Source organism: Rhinolophus sinicus, chromosome 2 (assembly GCF_057876585.1).
Source record: "Rhinolophus sinicus isolate RSI-liver-muscle chromosome 2, RSI-T2T, whole genome shotgun sequence".
In the NCBI taxonomy this organism is placed as follows: domain Eukaryota; kingdom Metazoa; phylum Chordata; class Mammalia; order Chiroptera; family Rhinolophidae; genus Rhinolophus; species Rhinolophus sinicus.
Genome location: NC_142502.1, coordinates 116,358,433 through 116,375,524, shown reverse-complemented (window position 1 = coordinate 116,375,524; position 17,092 = coordinate 116,358,433). Strand labels below are relative to the sequence as shown.

Sequence of the window (17,092 nt, the reverse complement as noted above, 5' to 3'; positions counted from 1 at the left end):
ATCTTGTGATTTTGACTTAAAGTGCAATTGAATAAGTGATTTAGGCTTGTGATTTTAAATTGAAAATGTCTTCACTGATAAACTGTTTTCACATTTAAGAAATCTTATGATCCATCATGTTTATCAGTTTAATTCATTTCAACAATTACTTAAGAACCTGAGGTTCAGTTTGTTAGTACAGGTACTTAAAAGGGATATCAATTATATTAAATTTTCAAATGTAGTTTTGAAAGGATTTCAGTTCACTACCTTAATAAACAGAACCAACACAAAGACCCCTAAAAAGTGATGTTTATAATTCACTCTACTTATGAACACAATAATAGATGTGTCATATGAACTTAAGCTGAGGGTTTTGAGTTTGTTACGTCAATAGATTGAATGCTAATTTTCAAAAACCGAGGAGGCCTGCTGAGTAACCGTATTTCAAACAGTAGCTACATTCACATTGCTGAGAAGAGAATTAAGGCTTAGATTTAGACTCTCGACTCTAGTAGGAGGCTGATTGCGAAGTGCTGGAGTTTTTGTTTTAGTTTTGGTTTGCTGTGTGTTTTGGTAATGAAGAAATCCTGAAGAGTTCTGAGCAAGAGACTGACATGTAGGAAGTGTTATTTTAAGAAGATAGATTGGATGAGAAGTCATAACTTTTGAAAAAAGCATGGGGATAATTAGGCCTTCAGTAAGATGGTTTCTTGCTGCTGCTACATTTCTCTAGTTAATACATCTTAAAAATAACTGTGACATGCTATTACAAGGAACAAAAACCCAGACTGATGCCCCCACAGCAGCGCTGGGAATGTGGAAGAGAAGCCAGGCCTGGAACCGCTGTGGCAGCTCCCAGCAGTGGAAAGTACGGGCAGGAAAATTACGTTACAAAATTATGGTAACGCTGCAGATGTGGGAACCAAGAGGCCCAAATGTGGTGACATTGGGAATGAAAACAAAAGCCCAGACGATGGGGTGGCTGATCCATGGTCCTGTCCCACGGGGAGTCACATGCAGAAAAACAACAGTCCTGGCACAATAACCACAAAATTAATTTAAAAAACAAATTAAATCTTTACTAGGTTTTCATGACAGGAGCCCAAGAAAGGTTCCATTGGTGGCTCATAGCAGACTCCTTTAAATCCTCTTTCCATCTCCTTTCACAGAGCCCATATTCACGCACTCGCAGAACTCTCTCCCAGCCTCAGGGCAGGCTTTCTGGTCCTGCTTTCTGTGTCCTCTGTGTTCACCTGTTGGATTTGTTTGTTACTTTGTTTGCTCTTCCTCAGCAGTGCTCTGCCGTTTTGCAAGTAGACTCTGCGGGGCCCCTCTGCTTCCCAGCTCTCCCCTTCACTGCCCTACCCGGAGGACCTGATCAGGATAGAAGTCTTCCTGGGAGACAGGGGACCCAAAGGAGAAGGCCCCAGGCCATGGGGTCAAGCTGGAGCTCGGGGACTGGTGGGAGGTGCACAGGTCGACACAGCATCCGCAGAGGTGGCCGCTGAGCCCATGGGGACAGTTGAGGTCTCTAAGAAGGGAGTCTGCGGTTCATTTGATGACGGTGGACCATGCAAATGTTAAAGAAGAATGCCCCAGCACCGGCCCTTTGACGAGAGCTCAGTCAAATCTCACAACACGGAACTGGAAAAGCATTAACAACTTTAAGCTTAGATGACTTTCAAGTTTACCTGTCTTAGCTCCCCAGTGAAGAAACCAGAAAATTAAATGGCCGCCCCAAGCCCCCATTGGTGGCCACGCCAGAATGAGGACCCTGCCCCGTGTGCTGCACTGCGGTCCAAGCAGCCCTGTGGGCCAGACCAAGAGAAGGGCAGACGGGGATTTACGGGGGTGGATACCACTAACTTCCGTCCACTTCTGCAACGGCGGTTAATTCAGAAGGCGGAAAAACAGAGGGCATACAAGATGAAGCACAGCCTCACTAGTGGGAGTGTAGCAGTGTGGGGTCTTGTCCACCGAAACAGCCTGGTGTCCTGCAAAGTGTACTGGACGCAGGGTCAGGAGGCCGGTGCCCTCGCTGCACTCCTCAGTAGCTGTGTGACTTGAGCCGCTTAGAGTTTTTGGGACTGTTGTCTCCTCCTCACCCCAACCCCCAGCCCTGCCAGTCTGAGTTACTTTAAATTCACAAACAGTCTGGCAAATGTGACAGCACAAAGTTTAGCTCCTCCTGCGCCGCCTGCAGGAACATGTCGTTTGTGACTCAGCCTGTTCTTCCTCCAACTCCGTGAACACCTCTCGAACTTCGTCCCTGTCTTTGCTGAGTGGTAAGCGAGCCACAGGACATTTGAGCTGGTCTGCTTTTGTTGTTCCCACCGCAGTGTCCATCCTGGCCTCTCTGTCACCTCGGCGTCCCTCCCTTGTGCTCTCAGTCCTCAGGGAAAGCTAACAGGCCAGCAGAGTTTGCTTTCTAGGCTCCTATTCTGTGGCTCTGACTTCTCATGGTCACTGTCCCTGAGTCACCATTTTCCTTTCTGACATTGTCAGAGGAGAACACCCAAGTCTCAGAAGTTTGTCTACAGTGATTCTTGGAAATTATTTTGTAGTCTTATTAACCCTAGCACCAACCATGACATTGAAAAGACATGTTTCCTGAGTATTTGAATTTCTACCTGTCCTGATCGTCTGTGTTAGTTGGAGAGAGAGAGAGAGAGAAAGAGATTTGTAGTAAGGAATTGGTTCATGCAACTCGAGCACTGGCAGTCTGAAGTCCATGGGACAGACCTGCAGACTGGACACTCAGTTCAGAGTTGGTGTCGCAGCCTTGAATCTGAATCCCCTAGGGCAGCAGGCTAGAAACTCAAGCAGAGTTTCTCTGTGGCAGTCTTCAGGAGAATTCCTTTCTATTTAGGGAAACCTCAGGCTTTGCTCTTAAGGCCTTCGAAAGATTAAACGAGGCCCACCCACATTGTGGGGCATCATCTGCTTTACTCAGTCTACTGATTTAAATGTTACTGACATCTATAATGTACCTTCACAGCAACATCTAGACGGGTGTACAACCAAACAACGGGGCCTTATGGCCTAGAAAAGTTGACACAAAATTAACCATCACACCTTCCATTGTTCATGGTGTTTACTAGGGGGAAAAAAAAATTCATGATCAGTTAACACATAAAAATTGAACATTAACTGGTCCATAATCTCTTCTATTAACCCTCACGTTACAGACGCCAAAACTGAAGCCCGGGGACCGGGGGCATAGTGAGCCCCTGGTGGGGTAACTGCCCCTCCTCGGTGGGCTCCCCATGAGGACAGCAGCGAGGGTGGGGGTGCACTTACTGAAGGGCGCATGCAGGGGGAGGCAAGGGTTTCCCGTTGCTGGTTTTCCCCACTCTGAGGAAGTCTCACTCGCTATTGTCTGTGGGTTCGGAAAACAACGTGACCAGGCATTTGCTTCAGCTCCATGGCACAGCTGATGTTTGCTGTGTGCTCAGTGGGCACCCACAAGCCAGGGCCCAGCTCCTGGATGCTCTTCCCACGTGAGGACAGTTCCAGGAGCAATGGGGGAGAGGAGAAGGGGTGGAGGACACACGGGCGGCTTTAGACGGGGTAGTCCCGGGTGATGCATTTAGGCTCCAATATGAGTGAGCAGACATGGGAGAGTCAGCTAAAGGAACACACACCATGTGCGAGGCATGGAACGGTGAGCGAGACGTGCCCTCCAGGAGTGCGTCCTGGGGGAGACTGACCGGGAGCCCACAGGAACGGCCAGCTGTTGCTGCTCCAACAAGAGTGGACCAGGGTGCATGAGAAACAAGGCACAGCTGCCCAGAGCAACGGCGGTATTCTGAGATCAGGAGGCACGACGTTAAATAACTAGTATTTCAGGTGACGACAAATCTTACAGTAGGATGTGAAATTTTCCTACGATTTTTGAGATTTCCAAGACATTTCATGATTCTGGCAGGCTGAAGAGGGAGAGGGCTCAGAGCATTCCCTCCTCCACCTCAGTGACAGGCATCTCACTGTCATCTGTTATTAGGGACTTTTAGATGGGACGTTGGAGAAGCCTGGCTGATACCTGCTATGATGTAGGCACGTGCCAAGAGCGAGAGTGTCAGGAAAGGGACCCTGGGGGATGTACATTTGAGCAGTCTTGAAGGATAAGCTGGATTTCAACAACTAGGGAAGTCAGAAAAGGTCACTTTTTCAGAGGAAATGGACTGGGCACCAGAGGCAGGGTATCTAGAAAAAGCCTGATGTGTGCAAAAAAATTGGTAGGAAAAAAAAAAAAGCAAGCACGAGCTCTTCATAGTACTCGCTTCCTTGCTTTGGTTTGATTTTTTAAAGTGCTACAACCAAATCAAGATGAACAGCAGCACAGAACAATATTGTTGTAGCTTTTGAATTTAGATAGCTAGGACAAGAGGTGGGTGCTAAAGGAAAAAAGTCGCCCTCTGGGCCCACATCCTACGGAAGTCAGTTTCTTGACTGTAGCCAGGAAACCAGGATTCTGTCACATAGCACAGCGTTAGGGTTCCAAATGCTGAGGCCCTGTGTGCAGAGGTTTCTTGGAGATGCACTACAGCCTCTGAGCAAGCCAGGCTGTCGCTAATCCTTCACCGAATGTCTGGTTCCTCACTTGCTTATTTGAATCAGAAGACACTGCTACCATCTGCTGGAGAATTGGTCTGAACTGCAGATTCTGTTGGAAGACGGAACTTTGCCGCCCCCTGCTGGCAACTTTTACAATAGTTGTACAGGTGTAAACGCACCTCTTAGATACACACACACACCCACACACACCCCCCTTGGGCTAGCAGTGCCCCGTGGATTCCCAGTGGGGGACAGGGACAGGATGCTTGTTGCGTAGATTGTGAGGCGAGACCCTGTAGGGGTGGAGTGCGGGGACAGAGCCCCAGAGAGCAGTTTCCAGGCTCTCGGCCTCACGTGGAAAGGTGGTGGCTCAGGTAGTAAATAGCCATCAACTGTGATTGGATGGCCATCAGCTGTGGCTAGTTGGCCATCAGCTGTAACCAGTGAGCCATTGGCCGCTAATATAACTGCCGTGGCTACGCTAGCAGAAAATGGGGACTAGCAAGAAGATGGTGGCTGAGCTAGCAGGGGCGGATTGCAGTTAGCATGGCGGATTGCAGCTAGCGAGGGGAGTCGGTCGGTTGGCAGAAAAGCAGGCAGCAGGTCGCACGTCGTGTGAATCCAGCCTCCAGTGAGACTATAGTGGTGTGACTCCCCTACATATGGCTCGGTGGGTGTTCCTTTTTGGCCTAGCCATGTCCTGCGTTCTTATGTGGGGAGCAGGAGCTGAGACCCCGCAGGCCACCCCGAACGACAATGGTCTTGCTTGGAGTTCTCAGTGAGAATCGTAATTGCCCAATATTCTTGACAAAATCCTCAGGCTGCTTGATCAGAGGGAAGGCTAGAGATTCAAAGAGCAAGTGACGAAGGGATACATGGGAAAATAAACCTCCGGAGACCACAATAAATCATTTTAGAATTTATATCAAAATTCCTCCATAATTTTTACCTGAAATTAAACTGCTGACTATAATTTTCCTCGTTTCAGGATTCATCACCCCGCAACTGAATTCCATAGCTTGGAAGGTCACTGTATGCCCCCCAACACGAGTTCCCTGAGTTGTTTATACACTCTATGGGAGGTGGTGCCCAAATGTCTGATCTTGAAAGTACAGGAAGCTGAGAAAGTGACCCCAAAATGACACCTAATAAAATAATCACGATTCTCAGTGCACATTCTAATTACTTGAGTCATGGACAGCTTACCACCCTTCCAACCAGCTTTAATACAGCCGTTAATCTTGTCATTTTGACCGTATGATGTTTGAACTTGGAGCTGAAGACTAGTTTGTAGACACCTCCATTACGCTGCCCGATTACCTCAGCGTGCTGCCACCCTGCTCCCAAAGCAGGCGGTTCTGCTTCTGGCCCAATTCCCCCTTATTAGCTGACCTGAGTTGAAGTCTGACTATGTTCCCATCATTCTACAGTAGCCATGCTTTACATAAGCCCAGGGGTTAGCAGATTTTTTCCATAAAGAACCAGTACTATTTTGGGCTTTGCAGGCACATATGACCTGTCACTACTCCACTCTGCCATTACAGACGATGGAAGTAAGTGAACATGTGTGGCTATGTTTCAATAAAACTTCAGCTATAAAACAAGAAGCTGCCCGGATTTGGCCGAGGACTGTCATGTGCTGGCACCTGAGCTTTTCTACTTTTTCATCCATTGTGCTCCTCTTCCCCAAACCCTTCTTTACTTCTGCTTCATACCAGAGGTGCTCACATACGTATCTGCCTTGAATCATCTCTTTCTATGAATATACACTTTTTTCTTTTTTTTTTTGGTAAAGTGTGGGGGATTCAATCAACAAATATTGAGCGTTTGCTGTGAATTAAGCTTGGCGGTGGTGGGAGGCAAACCAAAGTGTTTCACTTCTCTAGGACTCCTTAATCTACTTGAACAAATTATCTAAACATATCAAATAGTAATACTCAAAAGGAAATGGGATGACACAAGATATGATCAGAAAGTGAGTAAATGGGGAGCGTCGTAATGCATGTGGACCTTAATGACAGCACTTACTGCAGAGCATGTCCACCGTGGGCCATCACAGCTGGGTTTACACCGCCGTTGCGAGAAGTCAGTGATGAATCAGGCTCCTTGCTGAATCAGGCTTGAGACTCTAGGCTCCTTTACACCCCAACCGTTTCCATCCCACTGGGGAGCAGAGGGGTGGTTTTAACAGTCCCTCTGCTCCGAAAATCACACTCCATAGGATGAGATTGAGCTACACCAGATTTCTCTTTATATTTTGCAATGCTGAGACCGATACTATTTTTGCATGTCATGTCCACAACCACCCTGTTCAACAAATAAATACTGAGTATGTACAGATATTGTTCTAGGAGCTGGGTGTATAGCAGTCAGCCACAACACAGAGTCTCTGCTCTCTACAAAACAAATTATTCCCATTTAGAGGCAAGACTTCAAGAGCTAAAATGACTCGCTGTGGTCACAAAACTAGATGGTGGCAGGTTCTCAACGCAGACTGCTGGGACCCCAAGCCAGTCATCTCAACCACGCTGCTCTGTTCTTGACTCTCGTGACAGGGACCCGCAAGATGGAGTATAAGGGCAGCAGCTGGCACGAGACCTGCTTCGTCTGCCACCGCTGCCAACAGCCGATTGGAACCAAGAGCTTCATCCCTAAGGACGAGCAGAACTTCTGTGTGCCCTGCTATGAGAAGCAGTATGCCTTGCAGTGTGTCCAGTGCAGAAAGGTATCTGTTTTTCCTGGGCCTGCACACTGGGCAGTTCGGTTGTACGGCCCCTGCCAGCTTGCCCTTTCTGGAAGAGATTACAGGTGTAACAACACGAGTGGCGTGAAAGTTCTGCCTGTCTTACCTCCCTTTCCATAGTTCTGATGTGCTTCTGTACACTTGGTCCTTTTGGACCTGTGTTCCAGTCCTCCTTTCAAAGACATAAGCACTGTTATGAGCTGAGATAGAAATCCTATATCACTTTCTTGTTCTGGAACATTTCCAAATAATTGCTCCTTTATGACGATGTTCAAAAAAGGAGAACTTATTATCCCAAAGCTGTCTTTGTTACACTGCTCTCCTAAACAAGAAGCCAATTGCTCAACTTAGCGAGAGGGAGGGAAGGAGAGGAGAACAGTAAGGGAAAAAAGGTTTGCCCTATGGGTAGAGAGTGACTGTTAACTACCCTTATCCATTCAACTCTTTGCTGCGTCTGCCGAGGCTCTGTTAGGTTAGAGAAAGAACAGGAAGCCATCTCACTCCCGCCTGCCCTGTGTAGTTTGGTTTGCTGCAGTGTGTCCTACACACACACACACACACACACACACACACACGGGTCTCAGGACTCAGGCCTGTGCCAGACACTTTGGCTCTTGTCCCTCTTATGGACTGCACTGTTTCACCAGTAGGGACCCTGCCCTGCTGGGGTCTGTGGGAAAACAGCCCCACTGCTGTGCCCTCTCCCAGATGAGCCTTGGCTAGAATGCCCCACGAGGCCTGCACCTTTTCAAAGGGTACAGTGTTACTCATTTCCTTCGGTCTCTCTCTCCAGTTTCCTTCTGTCTCATTTCCATTTTTTTCTTAACTATTTTAAACTCCATTTGTCCCTGTTTCCCATTATGATTATGCTGTTTGTCTATTATTTATCCCTCTGTCCTTAGATGGAACTTTCATTCCTTTGTTTATATTAGGAATCCTCTTCTCTGCTCACTCTTGTTTTGTTTTGCTTTTCTCATCAAGATCCAAGGGAAGTTCGTTTTTGTTGCTCTTTTCTTCCTCTCTCTTCTTCCCCACCTTATCGTCCTGTTCCGTTGGGGAAATGAAGGCACACCTCCTGGGCTGGATGCCTGTGTGTGTGTGTGCTCATCGTACACGTGACAGCATTCATGCCGGAAGCATCCATTCCTCCCGCCATGATGGGCACCTGGGGCATCAGGGTCGGATGGTGGACAAGGTGACACAGCCTGGGTGGATATATACTCTGATGTCAAGTATTCCAGTACTTATTGACAAGTGTGCTTTGGAGAACAGAGTCTTACCATAGTGTACACCAGGGGGACCTGAACCAATGTGAGGAGTGGGTGGTGTTTAGGGAACATTCTCTAAGAAAGCAACACCCATGCTGAGACATGTGAGTTAGCTGGGGGTCGTGGGTTGAGGGTGGGGGACATGAAATCCAGATGCAGGAGGGATGAGGGCCATTATGGGCAGAGGAAGCAGAGTATACATCTCACATGTATACACCTGCTGTATACATGATACCTTGCAACCCAACATATTTTCCATAAATGCTGTTCCTGGGAGGAACATTTATAGGAAGATTATGAATGGTTTATAGTTTAATGAAAAGAATACAAGATAGGAGGAAGTCCTGAATTCTAGTTCCTAGTTGTCATGAACTCGCTATGGCGTCTCAGGCAAGTCACTTGATTTCTCTGGGTCTCAGTTTACTCATCTGCAAAATGGAATTTGTGTCTTTCTTTATGTAAGGACCTTTATACATTCTGTAAGGACTGAAGGAGGCACTGGGTGATATAGCAGTGTTAAAAAATACACTGCACTAAAGTGCCGATGTGAGCTATTTCGACTTGGTCTTCCAATGCCATCGTTCTGTCAAGCTGAGACCCAGCCGGTCTCCTCTGATTCCGTACTCAGCTCTATCCTTCATCCATCTTCTAAATGAATATGAAAAGCAACAATATGCAAAGGAAAATACTAGATAAAGTTGAGGTATTGGTTACCATTTCTGGTACATCTGGCTTCTCACAACTGTTAAAAAGACTGCAAGGCAGGGTGAGAAGAAAGGCTGTGGGCTTATTTTTCCCCAACCTCAAAGACGCCTGTGCTCTCCCTACAGCATCAGCAGGCACCAATCCCACGGCGTCTTTGAACCTCTTCCACAGGTAATGGATACAGGGAGTTGTACGTGGTGTTTGAGAGGCTACCCCCTGAGGCACAGGGATCTTTACAAATGACTTTTCCACAGGCACAGGGCTGGAAGGAGTAGGGTTAGGATTCGAACCTGAGTCTCCTGGGTGCCATCTGCCACCCTCCCTTGCACAGTGCCGCCCTGTGACACCTGCGCCATAGAGTCCCAGCATCCCTCCGAGGGGTTGAGGGCAGACACACAGTGGGAAAGCCAGGGTCCGCAGCAAGGGAAGGGGTCATAAAGGGGTGACTATGAAGTCTGCACAGTAGCTTCTCGGTGACTTTTTACTAAAATTGGGTGTTTTCTGGCTGAGGATGTTGCATCCTCTAGTAGCAATAGCTGAGACTGAGGACGTGTGCTTAGCACAGAGGTCTCTCTGCTTGGAACCTGACCCTGAACTCTTGCCTCCTCCAGCCCATCACCACCGGGGGCGTCACTTACCGGGAGCAGCCCTGGCACCGGGAGTGTTTTGTATGCACAGCCTGCAAGAAACCGCTGTCCGGGCAGCGCTTCACGTCCCGGGACGAGTTTGCCTACTGCCTGAGCTGCTTCTGCGACTTGTACGCCAAGAAGTGTGCTGGGTGCACCAACCCCATCAGCGGTGAGTGCCAGGGTCTGCCCCCCCCACTCCCCGGGGTACATAGCCACGTCAATGTGGAACAAGGTATAAGATCCCAGCACGTCAATGTGTTTATACATGCAGACCTCGGAGATACTGTGGGTTCAGTCCAGACCACCACAGCAAAGCGATAAAGCGGGTGGTACTCGTTTTGCTGGTGGAGGGTCTTGCCATCGATTTATGAAAAACGCAACATCTGTGGAGCGCGATAAAGTGAATCGCAGTACAGCGAGGTCTGCCTGTGTACCTAGACCCACCACGCCTCAGGGAGGTCCTGAAGAGCCAAACTTTTGCCTCACTGCTTCCCTTTCCTTGTTAAACTGGACACCTCAGCAGGTAATGACTCTCCCTCCAGCTCACCCGATCACTGAAAACCCTATGAATGGCCTGCTCTCAAAAGATTTATTGTTTCTGCTTTTAGTTGGATTCTCTGTAAAACTGCAGTCTGTGCGCACCTGACAACCATGCCGTGTTTCCCCAAAAATAAGACCTGCCCCGAAAATAAGCCCGTTAAGATCGTCACCCAGATGGACGCATTCAGTACGTTATGACGATGTTCCAGAAGATGACATGACTGTATTTGAATAAAGGTAGACTGTTGTACATGAAAAAATAAGACATCCCTGAAAATAAGCCCTAATGGAGCAAAAATTAATATAAGACCCGGTCTTATTTTCGGGGAAACACAGTATAAGCACAAGTAACTGACGTTTTCAGGCTTAGCAGCTACACTGGGTTCCTGAGGTGCTTCCCAGCACCTTGGAGGAGAGGCTTTTCCACCACAAGGCCATGGCTGTATGAGGGCAGGGGGCAACATTCTGCTTAGTTCTTTCATATCCCCAGAAGGGCTGGGCAAAGTGAGAGCCCTAAATCTGGTTGACTGGCAGACCAGGCAATGGACTCAGCTATTACACAGGCCAAGAAATTCAGTGTGGGGAACAGATGGCTGCTCAGACTAAAGTCCTATAATTGTTCACCATGTACTGTCACACTGGGCCAGGAGGGAAGAGTGTGAGATTCTACAACACAAGGGAGAAGTCCCATGTGACAGTCAGGAGGTCCCTATCAAGGGCTGATGGCAGATATATGCAATATAAACACAGGGCCTGGCCAAACAGCGTTCCTATGTAGCTTCTCAATGTAATTACACAAACACATTTTACAGCCCTCTGCGCTTGTCCTTGACTTTCTTTTTCCTCAGGCCTAGAGCTGAGTTCACCTAACTCAGCTAACTCACCTGATGTAGACAGTCCCAGGTCACTAAAATAATTCTCTCATGTGTAGTCCAGAGCTCATATTCCCATATGAAATTAAAATATAAAGAAAAGAAGCATAGCGTTTAAATTGTTCTATGTTAAGACATCCAGTTACAGCCGTTTATATACCAGATTTCCCTCGCCAGCATTTGGAGGGAGAAATGCAGTCTTTTGCCCTAACATATTAATCTTTAATGCTGTTTTCACAGTAACTTCTGTGAACTAAATGTTTATAAAATTAGGCTTTATAAAGCAATGTAATCTACATAAAAGCACTTTTAAATGTAAAGTATCAGGTATGTGTGTTAATTGTAATTATTACGATTGTAGCACTGAAAAAAAAAAATTAGAAAAACAGAATGAAAGCTTTCCTCCAAAACAGGAAAGGTAATTCTCTGAAATACAGAGACTGGTATTCCAGAACCTACAGAGGAAATTTTGAAAATATAGCTAAAATGTACTTTTAACCAGATTCCCAAATAACTATGCAAGATTGCAAGTTCAGACTAAATTTCTAATAGAGTCTTAGTACTTTTTTCTTGAATAAAATTTAAATGATTTTTGTAAATAAATTTGAGTTATTTTCTAATGTTTTATTGCAGTGATCACACATGTGCAGTCGATCGTCATTATTCAGAGTCCATATTTGCCAGTTTGCCTACTCACTCACATGTATTTGTAATTCCAAAAGCAATGCTTGTGGGGCTTTCATGTCATTCTCAGACATGTGCAGAGTGGCAAAAAATTTGAGTCATTTGACACATACTTTTGCCAGTCGAGGTGGAACAAGGGTGACATTCTGCCTCCTTGTTTCAACTCATATTGCAAACAAGGGTCCTTCTCATGGTCTGTTTGTGCCGTGTGTGTGTGTGTGTGTGTGTGTGTGTGTGTGTGTGTGTGGTGGTGGTGGTGGTTTTGGGGGGGGGGGTGGCATTTTTATGCTTTTTGTTGGTATTTTTGCTATTTAAAATGGCCCCCAAGGAGCGTGCTAAAGAGCTGTGTGTTTTTGAGCCCAGGAAGGCTAGGAGGTACCTTGTGTGCTAGATAAGCTTCCTTCAGGCTTGAGTTATGGTGCTGTTGGCCAGAAGTTCAATGTTTATGAGTCAACAATTCATATTAAATGAGGTGCCTTTAAATAGAAATAGAAATAGACATAAAACAAGGTTATGTACTGATTGGTTGATGAAAATGTGACCAGAAGCTCGCAGGACCCTAACCCTGTATTTCTCCTAGGAGCAGGGGGTCAGTGTTTGCTAATTCAGTGTTCATAGTGACTTTATAGGACGTAACTGTCTCAAACAGTGAGCATTGCCCTTAGGAGAATCCGTTCCCTGGGGCTATCTTTGGCTCTCATGTCTGTCACTCGCCCCCTTTGCTAGTATTTGAAGGAAATCGTGGGGGCTTCCCACTGGAGACGGCTGCCCGGCACAGCTCCCATCACTAACACCCTTCATCCTTTCCCTGTCGGTGCTCTTCCTTGACCCAGGTCTATGAGATAACAGGACTTATCAAAGGAGGGAGAAAGAAGGAACACGGAATGGTAGAAACTGTGGGGCTTCCTAGCTGCTTCTTGGATTTTCAGTTAACTCACAGTGCTGGAAAGAAAAACAACTATAGGCAGACCTCAGACATACTGTGGGTTCAGTCCAGACCACTGTAATCTTTTTGTGGGTGGATGGTCTTGCCTTCGATTTGTAAAAAACACATCTGTGAAGAGCAATAAAATGAATCACAACAAAATGAGGTCTGCCTGGATCTTGCAACTGTCCTGCAACCCCACATCAAGATGAAGTGTTGCCCACACCCCTGGTTTTCAAACTTGGATACACATTCAAAACACCTGGAAAGCTTTAAAAAGTACTGCTGCCTGGGTCATGATTGCATTGGCCATGGCCTCAGTGCTAGAATTTTTAAAAGCATCCCAGATGATTCAAATATGCAGAAAAGTTGGACAGCCACTGGCCTAAGTCACTGGTTTGGTTCTGCCTCGGGGCTGGGGCATGTGACCTGTAGGTTTCCATAACCCTCAGGAGTCTAGGATTAGAGGTAATCAATATTTTAGTAAATTGATTATTCAGTGTAACTCTTCTTATAAAGCTTTGATTTAGGAAAAGAGTTGAAAAGCTTTGCTAGGATAGCCGAGGAAGTGTGGTATTAGAAAGACAAGAACTTGCATTACAGAACAAGTTCAAGTCCCAGCCCTGTCACTAACTAGCTGAAGAGGATTAGCTCTAAGGTCTAAGTTCTCCCCCATGTGAAAGGATTTGATGCCCAATGTCAGCCTCACCAGTTACGTTGCAAATAGGAACTGTCTGATGAATTATAGGCTTCTCATGCCAGTTTGAGACCTCAAACTATTATAAATGGAGTAGTCAGTGTGGATACTTTGTTCTTAATATAGTAGATGGAACCATTATTTCTTTACAATTGGAATGCACGATCGAAATTTCATAGAAATTTATCACAATTGTAAGATCACCCCATGTATTTGATTCCACTTAATTTCAGAGGGCTCAGTGGTACTACAAGTCAACTATATTGTAACAGGCAGCCAATGTGCCTTCAACATTTGATAAGAATTAGTCATCAAACAAGAGTTAAGCACCTGAATTGACTGCGTTCCTACTTTTCTTGTCGATAATGTAAGCTGGTTTTCTCTACTGCCCACACACCTTCCTAAGCTGTGCTCACCTATCTTAGCAGCCCCATCTTCCCGCAGTCTCACCACACCTCTAACTCTTACCTGACTCTTACTACCCAAGTTCATGCTTGTCCGCCCTTTGGTAAAAGCCACAAAAATGGGAAACCCACCTATGGTTGTTCTCCAAGTACCTCCAAGTTCTGCCTCACGATGTTCCCGCTGCAGAAATGTACATCTGCTCCTCCTCCTGCCACGTGTCGTCTCTTTCGTGAGGCCTTTCTCGGCCACCCCAGAGAAAATTAACATTTTCCTTTTCAACACTCCCTTTGGCACTTCATTCACTACATCATGAAATGGTGCCAGACGTGAGGCATCCAGGGAAGGAATAAGCGACATAACTTCCCAGTTTCATGGAGTTTCATGCTGGTGGGAAAAACAAATACATACAACAGGCACTTTCTAATTATAGTATTTATCATATAGTTTTGGAACCAGTTTATGCGTATATATGTTTCTCCTAATATTTAGGAGCTCCTCAAGGTCATGCACAGTGTCTGACTTACATACGGATCCCAGCCCCAGAAACTCATTATATCCATCCTAAACAATCCAAACTTGGAAATGGATCAAACCAGAATTCCTTTTTCTGTCCCAGTGGCTGATTCTGACTAGCAATATTCCCTTTCTCTCTTCATCTGGTGTTATTTCTTTCTCTATTAATTTTTTTCTCTATTAACAGGACTTGGTGGCACAAAGTACATCTCCTTTGAGGAACGGCAGTGGCATAACGACTGCTTTAACTGCAAGAAGTGTTCCCTCTCGCTGGTGGGCCGCGGCTTCCTCACAGAAAGGGATGACATCCTGTGCCCTGACTGCGGGAAAGACATCTGAAGTCAACACGAATTGCTGCTTGCGAAACACACAGATTTATATACTTTCTTTCTCAGCCAGGGAATATGTGTCCTGGTTCCCACCAGCCACGCCAGACTTTCCTCTTGTGCCTCTCAGTGATATTCACGTTTGTTTAAACCCTTTAATTCTTTGTACTAATTCAATCCCAGGGAAGGAGAAAACCCTTATGTAAACCTTAGGTGGGAAGGTAGTTTTGAATTTTTGAAATCAAGCAAGGCAAACCCAAGTGTAAAAATCCTTTTGAATATCTTTATAAATGTATCTTTCTTTCACTGTGTATTTAATTTTTAAGTGCAATGAACATGTCACGAACTTGAAAGTTTTCCAACTAAATAAGGTAATAAAGAGTTGGTATTTACAACTGTGTAACTTCCTGTCATGTAAGGCCTAAAGCAAGAATATATGGCTTACAATAAAGTTATCCAGAACAAAATCTTGTGCCAACCACAGTGTCTGAAATAATGATTAAACATTAAGTTCTAAGTACAAATGACCCTTTATTGCATGGTCCACTGTTTACGGTGTGAAGTTCAAGTTCTGATGAGCTGGGTGAGTTAACTGAAATGGCATCACGCCTTTTATTTAAAACACAGCCCTCAGTCAGCACCATAATCTCTCCTTACTATCTTCTCTTCACTCCCCTTTCCCAGACTCTCTCTCAGAATCCAGTTCTCTGCATCTGATGCAGTAACACATGCTCCAAAATCTGAGCTAATTACCGTGAAGGCAGTTTGGGGGTCACTTTTCTGGACAGAGCTCAATGCTTTCCCACCTTCATGGGTCGCTAGTTTACACTGACCTGCCTTCTCTTCCGTAAAGTGAAAGACTGCAAAAGGACACCTTGAGGCCAGAGATGACATCTTGTTTTATCTGCATATCTTCAACACCTGAGCAAGTCAGAGCATAGTGGAAGCCTTCAGTGAGTGTTTCTGAAAGGATAAGACAGACAGTAGAAACAGAGAGAGAGAGAGAAAGAGACACTGCTGTAAAATTAATGCTCTCAGCTCCTAGTTTGGCAGGACTCTGTAAAATCATCTTGGAAAGCAGACTATCCAATTGGAAAACACTGAGCTAATCTGTGAGATAGGACATTGCATATTTCTCTTTAGAATGGTAACAATAGTGGCCTCTTAACCTTCATTTTCTAAGACAATGCAATATGATAAAAAGATATGCTGTGCAGCAGGAAAATTGGGTGGGAAACAAGTCCCATCTATACTGAGCACACGTCAAGTCAGTTCTCAATGCATCCAGCAAGTCTGTTTCCCCATTTTCCCACAGTCACTGTGAGTCACTGTGAGAAATGTTTGATAATGTCTGAGGCAGGTCTTCTGCATTTATAGTTAGCGCGACAATTTGCCTAAAAAGAATGACTCCACCCCTTATCAGTTGTTTCTCCATCTTCTACTTCATAATATAAAAGTAAAAGCATTCTTGCAAATGTGCTTTTTAAAATAAAAATAGCAAAATCCTACTGCCCCTCCCAAAAACAAGTAAAAGCTTTCCAGATTTCATGTGCAACATCCTCCTTGTTTCTCATTAAAACCCCAGATACACTAGATACATCCATCCTGAAATTGCCCCACTTAAATGAATGGTAAAGGGGTTCCCCTGATAGTCAGTAGCTCCTACTGGACTAATCCTCCCTCAAACGACAATCATTCAAGATAACATAACTTTTAAAACTTTGAAAACACTGGAGCATGACCCAAACAGAAAGACCGGAGGCGAGTGAACATTTGGTTTTGACCATGGGTGGGTTTCCCATTTTTGTGGCTTTTACCAAAGGGCAGGCCCCAGTAGAGTAGCTAAAAATCTGTTAGAAAAACTTCAGTCTTACCAGCTTGAAGAACCAGAGGCCTAAAGTCTCTAAAAGCATACAGCAAATGGAGCAACATTTACTCGGGAAAATCGCATGTTGGTAAGAACAGCAAAAGTCTGTGGCATTAGAGCCACAGCCTAACCCCATCCCACCCCCACTTCCCAGTTTCCTGTGACAGAAGCTCTACTCCGGGTGGGCGATGTACTCTAGGTGAGTACAGCCAAGTAGGTAAGGGCTCCCCCTGGCCTAGGGCTCTGCCCCAGGTGTGACAGGCTGAGAATCCTGGGGTTCCAACCAGCCCTGACCCAGCCTGCTCCTGGGGTGGGGGTTCCACACTGGGAGGTCCTGCACTCCCAGCACCTACTTGTAGAGGAGGGGCTTTACTCCAGG

General features: G+C 45.8%; 1 protein-coding gene across 2 annotated transcripts in view; it reads left to right on the top strand.

Annotated features, from left to right (window-relative positions):
• Positions 1-15,313, top strand: part of FHL2 (four and a half LIM domains 2) — a 65,415-nt gene extending 50,102 nt beyond the window's left edge. For both annotated transcript variants that reach the window (XM_019714009.3, XM_019714010.3), the window contains exons 4-6: positions 7,095-7,264; positions 9,867-10,053; positions 14,708-15,313. In XM_019714009.3, coding sequence (XP_019569568.1) covers positions 7,095-7,264; positions 9,867-10,053; positions 14,708-14,859 — 509 coding nt within the window. In that variant the 3' untranslated portion in view covers positions 14,860-15,313. The remainder of the gene's footprint in view (positions 1-7,094; positions 7,265-9,866; positions 10,054-14,707) is intronic.
• The last annotated feature ends 1,779 nt before the right edge of the window (positions 15,314-17,092 follow it).